Source organism: Babylonia areolata, chromosome 16 (genome assembly GCF_041734735.1).
Source record: "Babylonia areolata isolate BAREFJ2019XMU chromosome 16, ASM4173473v1, whole genome shotgun sequence".
Lineage (NCBI taxonomy): Eukaryota > Metazoa > Mollusca > Gastropoda > Neogastropoda > Buccinidae > Babylonia > Babylonia areolata.
Window position 1 is genome coordinate 26,145,755 of NC_134891.1, and position 12,607 is coordinate 26,158,361.

The 12,607-nt window shown below is 45.0% G+C and overlaps 1 protein-coding gene across 2 annotated transcripts in view; it reads right to left on the minus strand.

Annotated features, from left to right (window-relative positions):
* Positions 1-12,283, minus strand: part of LOC143290948 (tubulin epsilon chain-like) — a 38,474-nt gene extending 26,191 nt beyond the window's left edge. For both annotated transcript variants that reach the window (XR_013056456.1, XM_076600520.1), the window contains exons 1-5: positions 12,174-12,283; positions 8,648-8,721; positions 6,860-6,979; positions 5,629-5,744; positions 3,396-3,517 (exon numbers count right to left, since the gene is read on the minus strand). Coding sequence is in view for 1 of the 2 variants with exons in the window: in XM_076600520.1 (XP_076456635.1) it covers positions 3,396-3,517; positions 5,629-5,744; positions 6,860-6,979; positions 8,648-8,721; positions 12,174-12,198 (457 nt within the window). In the remaining variant the exon portion in view is untranslated. The remainder of the gene's footprint in view (positions 1-3,395; positions 3,518-5,628; positions 5,745-6,859; positions 6,980-8,647; positions 8,722-12,173) is intronic.
* Positions 12,284-12,607: the final 324 nt, after the last annotated feature.

The window sequence follows — 12,607 nt, forward strand, 5'->3', positions numbered from 1 at the left end:
CCTGATATGGACCTGTACGGTCCACTAGACAACCAGCAACAACATCAGATGTCTCCATCAGGGCAGAAGTATTGTCCTCTCCACGGCCAAATACTGTTTTGGAGATAAAGTACACAATACACACTCAGTGTCTGTGAAGCCAGTTGATTGGGATTTTTTTTTCCACCACAAACTGTTGAAAGCTGATTTTCAAGGACTGTTTTCAAGTACAATATAAATGACCAAAAAAATAATGTGTGGAAATACCAGTGATTGAGAGTATTAACACCTCGCACAAGCCTCCAATTCAACATTTGATGTCTGTTTACTGATATCCTATCAGTCTGTGGTCATGTGTGTGTGATATGTATGTGTGTGCGTGCATGCATGCGCGCGCGTGTGTGTGTGTGTTTGTAGACCATTTTGTTGACATTTACTTAGCTGCGTGTGAATGAAAGCGTTATGACATGCACAAAAGAGTGAAATCATGCACACACACACACACACACACACACACACACACACACACTATCTTAGTATCAATCCATGTCAATGTGTTGCATGCATTTTGAGAGAGTCTGCACAAATGTGTCTGTGTGTTCATTTTAATATATCAGTGAATTAACATTTTCACTGACATGAACACACACATATTCAACGATTCATACACTCATTAACCAGCACATTAACAGATCATGTTGATGCATATATCCATTTGATGATGTCTAAACTGTACATATTTTGTTGGCTGTGTCAAATAATTAATATTATATTTATATGGAAATATCTACAGGAATATATTGTCTACAATGTGTACATATTTTTTGATTCATACGCAGGGCTATAAATTGTTAATTACAAAGCTGCTATGCCTAATAAGTGCTAAGCTTCAGAATACTGTTCTGGATGTGATGGTGTATACATTTTTTTTTTTTTTTTAAATCCTGATATACTATTGCTATTATTAACATGATTTCATACACTGACTGCCTGGCAACAACAGTCACTACACGTTCCATTCACATACAGTCTGGGCATTTCCAGTTTCCCCCTGCAGTCGTCGTTGTCGTCTTCGTTCATCGGCTGCAACCCCCACTTTCACTCGTATGTTACATGAGCAGGCTTTTACATTTGTGACTGATTTTACCCCCGCCGTGTAGGCAGCCATACTCCGTTTTCAGGGGGTAATCCCCTGCAGTCATCCACAGCCTACAGTGCATCCTGGCCCTCTCATCCCCACCCCGCCTTCTCTCCTTCCGCAGAGACATATTCATTCACACACTTGGCGAGATTTCACATGATACAGTGTGGTTTTTCCCTTCCTGGATCTGACAAGAGAAAAAGAAATGATGCAATTTCTGCTACATCCGTTTGTGAATGTGCATGTACTTCACTGAACTGTTTGTTACTAAGATTTGAAACAGGTGTCACTGGGATTGTTTATAATCAAACAGGTTTTTTTGTTTTGTTTTGTTTTTAAATTTTGTTTAAATCAATAAATGTGCAATAATCATTGCAGAAAGACCAAAAAAAAGTCTTCCTGTGTGCAGTGCTATGGAAAGATGACCAAGTCGGTGAGGGAGAATGTGTGTGTGCGAGTCTGTGTGCTGGATGAGTGGTATGGTAAATGTCAAGAAAATTTTACGTTGATTTGATGACGGAGAGAAAATTATAAAAGAAAACCATGGCAAGGAGAACATTCCAAAAAGAAAGCCATGGCAAACACTGAAAATTCCAAAACCAAAACCAGGGCAAGGAGAAAATTCCAAAAAGAAAACCATAGCAAACACCGGTAACCATGACGAGGAGAAAATTCCAAAAAGAAAACCATGGCAAAGAAAAAATTCCAAAAACAAAAACCATGGCAAAGAGAAAATTCCAAAAAGAAAACCATGGCAAACGCAGATAACCATGACAAGGAGAAAATTCCAAAAAGAAAACCATGGCAAAGGCAGAAAACCATGGCAAGGAGAAAATCCCAAAAAGAAAACCATGGCAAAGAGAAAATTCCCCCCAGGGAAACACATGCCTGAATGCCGCCTTCCTTTCCTCCACCCCCCCACCCCACCTCACCTCATCGCTTTATACAGTGATAATAATGTGTTCACAAGAATGTGGTGCAGACACATCCGATGTCCTGCTCTGATAGTGCAGCTCCACAACCAAGTCATTACTGTCGGTGTCATCGGCAGGGGATGCACCAATACGCTACACCCGGTCAATCATCTTCTTCTTCTTCTGCATTCGTGGGCTGCAACTCCCATGTTCACTCGTATGCACATGAGTGGGCTTTTACGTGTATGACCCGCCATGTAGGCAGCCATACTCCGTTTTCGGGGGTGTGCATGCTGGGTATATTCTTGTTTCCATAACCCACCGAACGCTGACATGGATTACGGGATCTTTAACGTGCGTATTTGATCTTCTGCTTGCATGTACACACGAAGGGGGTTCAGGCACTAGCAGGTCTGCACATATGTTGACCTGGGAGATCGTAAAAATCTCCACCCTTTACCCACCAGGCGCCGTCACCGTGATTGCTTGCAAGTAAAATGAAACAAAACACAAACTTAATACTGTTAACCATGGCCGTTTGTGTTTTATCTTAAAGCCTGCATTGTGGCATCTTGTCTGGTTCTCTGCTGCATACAGAGAGTTCCAAAACCCTGGTGGTTCACAAATGTAAACGGTTATTCAAACAGAACGCCTGATGATGACACTTCTGTCAAAACCAGCTGCACATGGCATCGCGTCTGCCGCTAGCACCATCAATGTTGCCAAGACTTTAGCATCCCCTGACTGAACAAAGTCTGTCAGGAAAATCACTTTGTCAAATCTTTAGCATCCCCTGACTGAACAAAGTCTGTCAGGAAAATCACTTTGTCAAATCTTTAGCATCCAATGACTGAACAAAGTCCGTCAGGAAAATCACTTTGTCAAATCTTTAGCATCCAATTACTGAACAAAGTCCATCAGGAAAATCACATTATCAAATCTTTAGCATTTCCTGACTGAACACATCTGCCAGGAAGATCACAGTCCAGTCTTTAGCATCCCCTGAGTGAACAAAGTCCGTCCTGTCAGGAAAATCACGCCGCCCAGTCTTGTTAGGTGCTTGTCATGCAGCTGACATGTCAACAACACTTGCCAGGATTCTGTTCTTGATTCATCACACAAGTCCTAAAGGCAGCGCACTGCACTGCACAGCCCCGTATGACTTGTGGTCACACACACCAAGTAGGTTGGCAGGACAGGTTTTTTTTGGTTGTTTTTTTCTTTTTTTTTTTTTTTTTTTTTGCTGCCCCATCATCTGCACCGTTTCAGTGGCATTACTCCCACGCCGCTCATTTAGATTCCCACATACACAGCCACACTCTACACACAGACAGACGGACAGGGACAGGGTGCTGACTGACCTCCCCCCATGGAGTGGATGAGGAAGAAGCACTGCAGGCAGTCACAGAACTCTGCCGCCCGACGTATCACGTCCAGCAGCTGCTCCCGATACTGGGGGCCGTACACCTTGTGCCCCACCGCCCTGCAATAAGGACCATTGCCCACTGAACATCGTTGTTTGGTTTCATTTCGTACAGACACTTTGACGGGCGCAATAGCCGAATGGTTAAAGCGTTGGACTTTCAATCTGAGGGTCCCGGGTTCGAATCTCGGTAACGGCGCCTGGTGGGTAAAGGGTGGAGGTTTTTCCGATCTCCCAGGTCAACATGTGTGCAGACCTGCTTAGTGCCTGAACCCCCTTCGTGTGTACACGCAAGCAAAAGATCAAATACGCACGTTAAAGATCCTGTAATCCATGTCAGCGTTCGGTGGGTTATGGAAACAAGTAGATACCCAGCATGCACACCCCCGAAAGCGGAGTATGGCTGCCTACATGGCGGGGTAAAAATGGTCATACATGTAAAAGCCCACTCATATATATACGAGTGAACGTGGGAGTTGCAGCCCACGAACAAAGAAGAAGTACAGACACTTTTTTTTTTTTTTTTTTTTTGCTGCCCTATCATCTGTCTGCACCATTTCAGTGGTATTACTCCCACATCGCTCATTTAGATTCCCCCCATACACTGCCACACCCGGGGTAAAAACAGTCATACACGTAAAAGCCCACTCGTGTACATACAAGTGAATGTGGGAGTTGCAGCCCACGAATGAAGAAGGAGAAGAAGAAGGTATATGTGACTGGTCAGTCTGCTGTGTGTGCTGCTCTCTGGGTGTACGATAGTCAGTCGTGTCCAACTTTGACCATCAGAAAGACGGGCGCAATAGCCGAGTGGTTAAAGCGTTGGACTTTCAATCTGAGGGTCCCGGGTTCAAATCTCGGTAACGGTGCCTGGTGGGTAAAGGGTGGAGATTTTTCCGATCTCCCAGGTCAACATGTGTGCAGACCTGCTAGTGCCTGAACCCCCTTCGTGTGTACACGCAAGCAAAAGATCAAATACGCACGTTAAAGATCCTGTAATCCATGTCAGCGTTCGGTGGGTTATGGAAACAAGTACATACCCAGCATGCACACCCCCGAAAGCAGAGTATGGCTGCCTACATGGCGGGGTAAAAACGGTCATACACGTAAAAGCCCACTCGTGTATATACGAGTGAACGTGGGAGTTGCAGCCCACGAACGCAGAAGAAGAAGAAGAAGAAGAAGTACAGACACTTTTTTTTTTTTTTTTTTTTTTTTGCTGCCCCATCATCTGCACCATTTCAGTGGTATTACTCCCACACCGCTCATTTAGATTCCCCCCATACACGGCCACACCCGGGGTAAAAACGGTCATACACGTAAAAGCCCACTCGTGTACATACGAGTGAATGTGGGAGTTGCAGCCCATGAACAAAGAAGAAGAAGAAGGTACATGTGACTGGTCAGTCTGTTGAGTGTGCTGCTCGCTGGATGTATGATAGTCAGTTGTGTCCGACTATGACCATCAGAACAGCAAAGGAGGCAACCGCTGTCCCAGCTGTCTGGGCTAGAATTTGATCATAGTGGAGAGCGTCTTGCCCAAGTTACATCCCCCATTTTTGGGGGCCAAGGGGGTTTCAGGACAGTCAGTTTTGGGATGGTTCCCAAAGGCCAACCAGCCCCCAGTGCTGCAGCACTAAGAGGCAGTGCAACCTTGCATCCCAGTTTGAGAGTCATAGTCCTTCACAAACGACTAAGCTGTAAATAAATTCCCACTGCAACGGAGAAACCATTGATCAAACAGCTCTCACTTTGCTGTTGGCCCAACTGTAAGCTAATGTCAATCTGTGATATAAGTTGAGCACTGAGCACTCTGGGTAATGATTCTGATAATAATGGATACTTCTATAGCACTCAAAACTTATAAAACTCAATAATGCGTGAGCCTGATCCATATGTGCTACAGAACATCTGCTTTTTTTAAAAAAAAAAGTGAGCAGATGGGTGGGAGCTGATGCCGGACCGAAGCACGACCCCAACAGACTGAGCAGACATGGAGACCACTGATAACAAAACAACAAGATGCTACATTACCCACACATATCTGCAAAACCCACGCCTATTTTTCACAGCAAGCAGGTGCAAGTCTTAGTGGCAGCCCGGCGTGTTGCAGTCTCGCTCACAAGGGGGGGAAAGCCAGGAAAGCCAAAAGAAAGGACTGGGAAACTGACCAGTTGTTGCCGGAGCCAGAGACGTCGGTGATGTGCTGCCTGAAGTCAAAGACCTCCCTCAGCGGGCCCTTCATCATCTCGCTCACCACCCCTTCCTCCATGTCCACCAGAACTGCCTGGAACAAAGTGAGGTCACTGTCAGTGCCATCTGTAGCACACACACTGTGTGGTGAGGTCACTGTCAGTGCCATCTGTAGCACACACACACACTGTGTTGTGAGGTCACTGTCAATGCCATCTGTAGCACACACACACACAGTGTAGTGAGGTCACTGTCAGTGCCATCTGTAGCACACACACACACTATGTGGTGAGGTCACTGTCAGTGCCATCTGTAGCACACACACACACTGTGTGGTGAGGTCACTGTCAGTGCCATCTGTAGCACACACACTGTGTGGTGAGATCACTGTCAGTGCCATCTGTAGCACACACACACACTGTGTGGTGAGGTCACTGTCACTGCCATCTGTAGCACACACACACACTGTGTGGTGAGGTCACTGTCACTGCCATCTGTAGCACACACACACACTGTGTGGTGAGATCACTGTCAGTGCCATCTGTAGCGCACACACACACACTGTGTGGTGAGGTCACTGTCACTGCCATCTGTAGCACACACACACTGTGTGGTGAGGTCACTGTCAGTGCCATCTGTAGCACACACACTGTGTGGTGAGGTCACTGTCAGTGCCATCTGTAGCACACACACACTGTGTGGTGAGGTCACTGTCAGTGCCATCTGTAGCACACACACACTGTGTGGTGAGGTCACTGTCAGTGCCATCTGTAGCACATACACTGTGTGGTGAGGTCACTGTCACTGCCATCTGTAGCACACACACTGTGTGGTGAGGTCACTGTCAGTGCCATCTGTAGCACACACACACTGTGTGGTGAGGTCACTGTCACTGCCATCTGTAGCACACACTTATGTTAGCAAGCTACAATATATGTATGCACACACACATGCACATAAAAGCACACACACATGTATACACACATAAAAACATGCATAAGCACGCACACACACACACACAACACACACACACACATAAAACCATGCAAACATGACAGACACAAACAGATCCAGGAACACACACACAAACAAATCATCACACATCTCTCTGATATCAAGACCCACTATCGCAAAGCAATGAAAGCCACAGATTTGAACACTCGAGCACTGTCAGTTTCTGAAGAGCTAGCAAAACCGCCGCCACCTTACCCGAGCCTTCAGCGACTTGACCTTGCCCTTGCCAGCGCCAACTGGGATGTCAGTAGGGTCGTCATGGCGACTGTCCACGTTACGGAAGAAGCTGCTCAATGGCTCGTCATAGAGACCGTTCTGTGGAACACACAACACGCTTCATGACTCTATGGATCCTTCATTCACTGGTACACTGGTACACGTCACACAGTGTCGTAAAGAACACAATTCTCGTCCGCGGTTTTGGGCCTTACGTTTCGTACACAGTGTCATCATGAACAGAATTCTCTACCCCAGTCTTCGCCTTACATTTTGTATTTATCCCTTGAACACACTAAAAAGATCTCTCTCTCTCTCTCTCTCTCTCTCTCTCTCTCTCTATATATATATATATATATATATATATATATATATATATATATATTTTGTTTATACATATTGTTTTTACCCCATATTGCTTACAAATCTGTGCAGGTGTCTCCAGGTATGGTGTGTGCAGGTGTCTCCAGGTATGGTGTGTGCAGGTGTCTCCAGGTATGGTGTGTGCAGGTGTGGTGTGTACAGGTGTGTGCAGGTATGGTGTGTGCGGGTATGGTGTGTGCAGGTGTCTCTAGGTATGGTGTGTGCAGGTGTCTCCAGGTATGGTGTGTGCAGGTGTGTGCAGGTATGGTGTGTGTAGGTGTGTGCAGGTATGGTGTGTGTAGGTGTGTGCTGGTATGGTGTGTGCAGGTGTGTGCAGGTATGGTGTGTGTAGGTGTGTGCTGGTATGGTGTGTGCAGGTGTGTGCAGGTATGGTGTGTGCAATATGTGCAGGTGTTTGCAGGTATGGTGTGTGCAGGTGTGTGCAGGTATGGTGTGTGCAATATGTGCAGGTGTTTGCAGGTATGGTGTGTGCAATATGTGCAGGTGTGTGTAGGTATGGTGTGTGCAGGTGTGTGCAGGTGTTTGCAGGTATGGTGTGTGCAGGTGTGTGCAGGTATGGTGTGTGCAATATGTGCAGGTGTGTGTAGGTATGGTGTGTGCAGGTGTGTGTAGGTGTCTCCAGGTATGGTGTGTGCAGGTGTCTCCAGGTATGGTGTGTGCAGGTGTCTCCAGGTATGGTGTGTGCAGGTGTCTCCAGGTATGGTGTCTGCAGGTGTGTGCAGGTGTCTCAAGGTATGGTGTGTGTAGGTGTCTCCAGGTATGGTGTCTGCAGGTGTGTACAGGTGTGTGCAGGTGTCTCCAGGTATGGTGTGTGCAGGTGTCTCCAGGTATGGTGTGTGCAGGTGTCTCCAGGTATGGTGTCTCCAGGTATGGTGTGTGCAGGTATGGTGTGTGCATGTGTGTGCAGGTGTCTCCAGGTATGGTGTGTGCAGGTGTCTCCAGGTATGGTGTGTGTAGGTGTCTCCAGGTATGGTGTCTGCAGGTGTGTACAGGTGTGTGCAGGTGTCTCCAGGTAAGGTGTGTGCAGGTGTCTCCAGGTATGGTGTGTGCAGGTGTCTCCAGGTATGGTGTGTGCAGGTATGGTGTGTGCATGTGTGTGCAGATGTCTTCAGGTGTGGTGTGGCAGGTGTCTCCAGGTATGGTGTGTGCATGTGTGTGCAGGTGTCTCCAGGTGTGGTGTGTGCAGGTGTGTGCAGGTGTCTCCAGGTGTGGTGTGTGCAGGTGTGTGCAGGTGTCTCCAGGTATGGTGTGTGCATGTGTGTGCAGGTGTCTCCAGGTGTGGTGTGTGCAGGTGTGTGCAGGTGTCTCCAGGTGTGGTGTGTGCAGGTGTGTGCAGGTGTGTGCAGGTGTCTCCAGGTAAGGTGTGTGCAGGTGTGTGCCCACCTTGTTGACAGCAGCGTGTTCCCTCAGAGCCAGGTCCCAGAAGCGACAACCAATCTGATTGCCGCACTGCCCCACTGCAACACACACACACACACACACACACACACACACACCATAGCAATGACAGGCGTAATAGCCTAGCGGTTAAAGCATCAAACTTTCAATCTGAGGGTCCTGGCTTCAAATCTTGGTAACAGCCACTAAAGGGTGGCGTTTTTTCCTAGTCTCCCTGATCAACATATGTGCAGACCTGCTTAGTGCCTGAACCCCCTTCGTGTGTATACGCCAGCAGAAGATCAAATACGCACGTTAAAGATCCTGTAATCCATGTCAGCATTCAGTGGGTTATGGAAACAAGAACATATCAAGCATGCACACCCCCAAAAACGGAGTATGGAGTATGGCTGCCAACAACACAGGGTAAAAACAGGTCATACACGTAAAAGCCCTCCCGTGTACATACAAGTGAACGAGGGAGTTGCAGCCCACGAACAAAGAAGAAGAAGAAGAAAAAGAAGCCACAGCAGTGACATCATGGGATCCATTCTTCTTCCTCTTCTTCTGCATTCAGGGGCTGCACACTTATACTATGCAATGTAAAACCACTTATGGTGTAAAACAATGCATTTAAACCCCTAATACGACAACCTACATACATGAACCTACAAAGACATCAAACCAAACGCTAGCATTGTAACAAATCAATGTTTATTTATTCCCAAAAAACCCCCATGGGGACACATGGAAAAAACAAAATGGACAAAAGGAAAACAATACATGGTGACCATGTATGTATGTATGTATGTATTGTATGTATCTACATATTGTATGTATGTATGTATGCATGTATGTATGTATATATGTATACATGTGGCAAGGTTACACAGTGCATAAAGAACTTGTAAGGAAGTTAACAACAACAACAGCAACAGCAACAACAACAACAACGATAATGATAATAACAATGGATACTTATAATTTCATATAGCACATGCATACATAAGTACATAGCAGTTACCCTCCACACATACGCACACATAGGCACACACAAACACTCACGTACACAAACAGATGCACACGCATGCGCGTGCACTCACACACACACACACACACACACACACACACATTTATACACATGCATGCATTTATGTACACATATATAATTATGTATGCACACATAGTCAAGCACACCACATGAAAAGAAGTGGACCTGCCACAAATGACACAGTTGTTCACGCAACTGAACTTATTTCTGAGGGAAGATGTGAATTTTGAGACCAGATTTGAAAGATGCAAGGGACGGGTGCAATAGCCGAGTGGTTAAAGCGTTGGACTGTCAATCTGAGGGTCCCGGGTTTAAATCACGGTGACGGCGCCTGGTGGGTGAAGGGTGGAGATTTTTACAATCTCCCAGGTCAACATATGTGCAGACCTGCTAGTGCCTGAACCCCCTTCGTGTGTATACACAAGCAGAAGATCAAATACGCACGTTAAAGATCCTGTAATCCATGTCAGCATTTGGTGGGTTATGAAAAGAAGAACATACCCAGCATGCACACCCCCGAAAACGGAGTATGGCTGCCTACATGGCGGGGTAAAAACGGTCATACACGTAAAAGCCTACTCGTGTGCATACGAGTGAATGTGGGAGTTGCAGCCCACGAACGCAGAAGAAGAAGAAGAAGAAAGATGCAAGGGAGTCAGAATGATGGAGGTTATCAGGGAGCTCGTTCCACATCTTTGGCGATTGAAAAGAAAACAAGCTGTGTCCGTAGGTCTTACTTCTGACGTGAGGTATCTTGAGAAGTCGAGTATCACATGATGAACGGAGCTGGCGAGACAGAGTGTAGATATGGAGGAGTTCAGAAATTTAGAAGCTCTGCAAAAGAGTCTGGAAGTGTTATTCTGAATTCGCTGAAGTCTAACAGATATTTGGGAAGGCCGGCTAAAAAGAAAATTGCAGTAATCCAATCTTGTGAGAACCAAAGCGCATACAAGTGTCTTGATTGCATCAGTTGAGAGATAGTGGTGGATAGAACTGATTCTACGCAGTTCCAGATAGGCAACATTACAGATATTCAAAATGTGCTGCTGGAAGGAAAGACACTGGTCTAGGATTACACCAAGACTGCGAACAGAAGGAGAAAGTGAAACAGGTGTGCTACTGATCAGAACAGAGTCAGGAAAGGAAGGATGTTGACGACACTTTTTTGGACAGGCTATCATAAATTCAGTCTTGTCATCATTTAGTTGCAGCTTGTTGAGAGTCATCCAGTCCTTTACGTCAGCAATGCACTCCCATGTTTGAGTCACCAGTGCATCAATGTCAGCTATGGAAGCCAACTGATGAAGTTGAGCGTCATCAGCAAAACTCTCACATGACATTGCATGATGACTGATGACATCCGACACAGAAGCTGCATACAGCACGAAAAGAAAAGGACCTAGGACGGACCCCTGTGGGACACCATATTTCAAGGCAGAATTATTATGAAATAATTAAAAATTATATATGAAATAATGCTAACAGTGAATAATGCTAGCAGTGATCTAGGTACGCACACGCGTGTGCACACACACACAGACACACAAACATGATGCACAGCATAACACTCAACACATATATTTATATCAAACTTAACATTATCTACATGATGCAATCACAGAACATGACACCAATATCACTATAATCAAAACCAAATCACAATACTGAAGAAGTCAGAATGCTTAAAACCAACCACTGACATACATCATGACATACACTGACAATCATGCTCAATGGTTGTGTGTCTTTGTCAGTGAATAAATTAATGTACTTGCTTTCTGTTTCATGTCTACAAGAATGACATTATCAACAACAACAAAAAAACTCTTCCTCTTTCACTGTATAATAATGAAAAAAAAAGGTTCTCACTCATGTTTCTGTTGTTTTGTGCTTTAAAAAAAAAAAAAAAAGTGTGTGTATGTGTGTGCATGCGTGCGTGCATGTGTGCGTGCGTGCATGTGTGTGTGGTTTGCTTTTTTTTTGCTTTTTTTTTTTTTGGAATGTATCCTAATTTCTACTGTATCTGCGTTTGTGTATGATTTTCGATTTGTGTTCGTACATTGTTATGTACTATCCCCCCCCCCCCCCCCACCACCACCCCAATATTCCTTGTAACCCCAGTACACTTGGTAATAAAGACATATTCTATTCTATTCTAATTTCTATTCTATTAATTATGCGAATTCCATGTTGACAATGAAATTTTAAGTCTTTCTATCCTTTTTTTTTCTTAACTTCTTTGTGTAGGGGGACGACCGGGTAGTTGATGTACAGAGACGGGGAATCAGCTATCAGTCTTTCTACCTCTGAGCTATGTATATATAGAGGCATGTCGAAATCTACAGGACACCCATCACACGTTGCTACGGACTCTACTTTCGCCGGTTTTCAAAGAGAAATAATCTTCCCAAGAAAACAGAATAATATATATAACACAACCATCTACCAAACACTGGAACACTAACTTTTAAAAAAACTAACCTTGTATGACGATAGACTGCGTCATGGCTTGTCCCCTGAATCAACCGTCAAGAAAAACAGACTGCAAGCCAACTCATGTTTGGAGCCAAACATCCGGAAGTGTTATAAAAATTTTGTTGAGGTGGTGTCCCTTTAACGAGGGAGCTAAGTCGTAGAGCTGAACAACGCTTGCTTAAATTGAGTGGAGTTATCTACCTTCTAAGTTGGACTGTCTTTTTTAAAAAAAAAAAAAAAAAAAAAAAAATCCCCTGCATTTTATTTTATTTCATTATCTGTCTGCTTACTTGTTATGTTATTCGTTCATTGACTGATTGATTAATTGATCTATCTATCTATCTATTGCACACGTGTTCATTACGGACCAAGTATTGTTCTAATGTCAAGTGCATATGCTTTAGTAACCTGACAATTGAGCATATAATTTTTCACTGTAG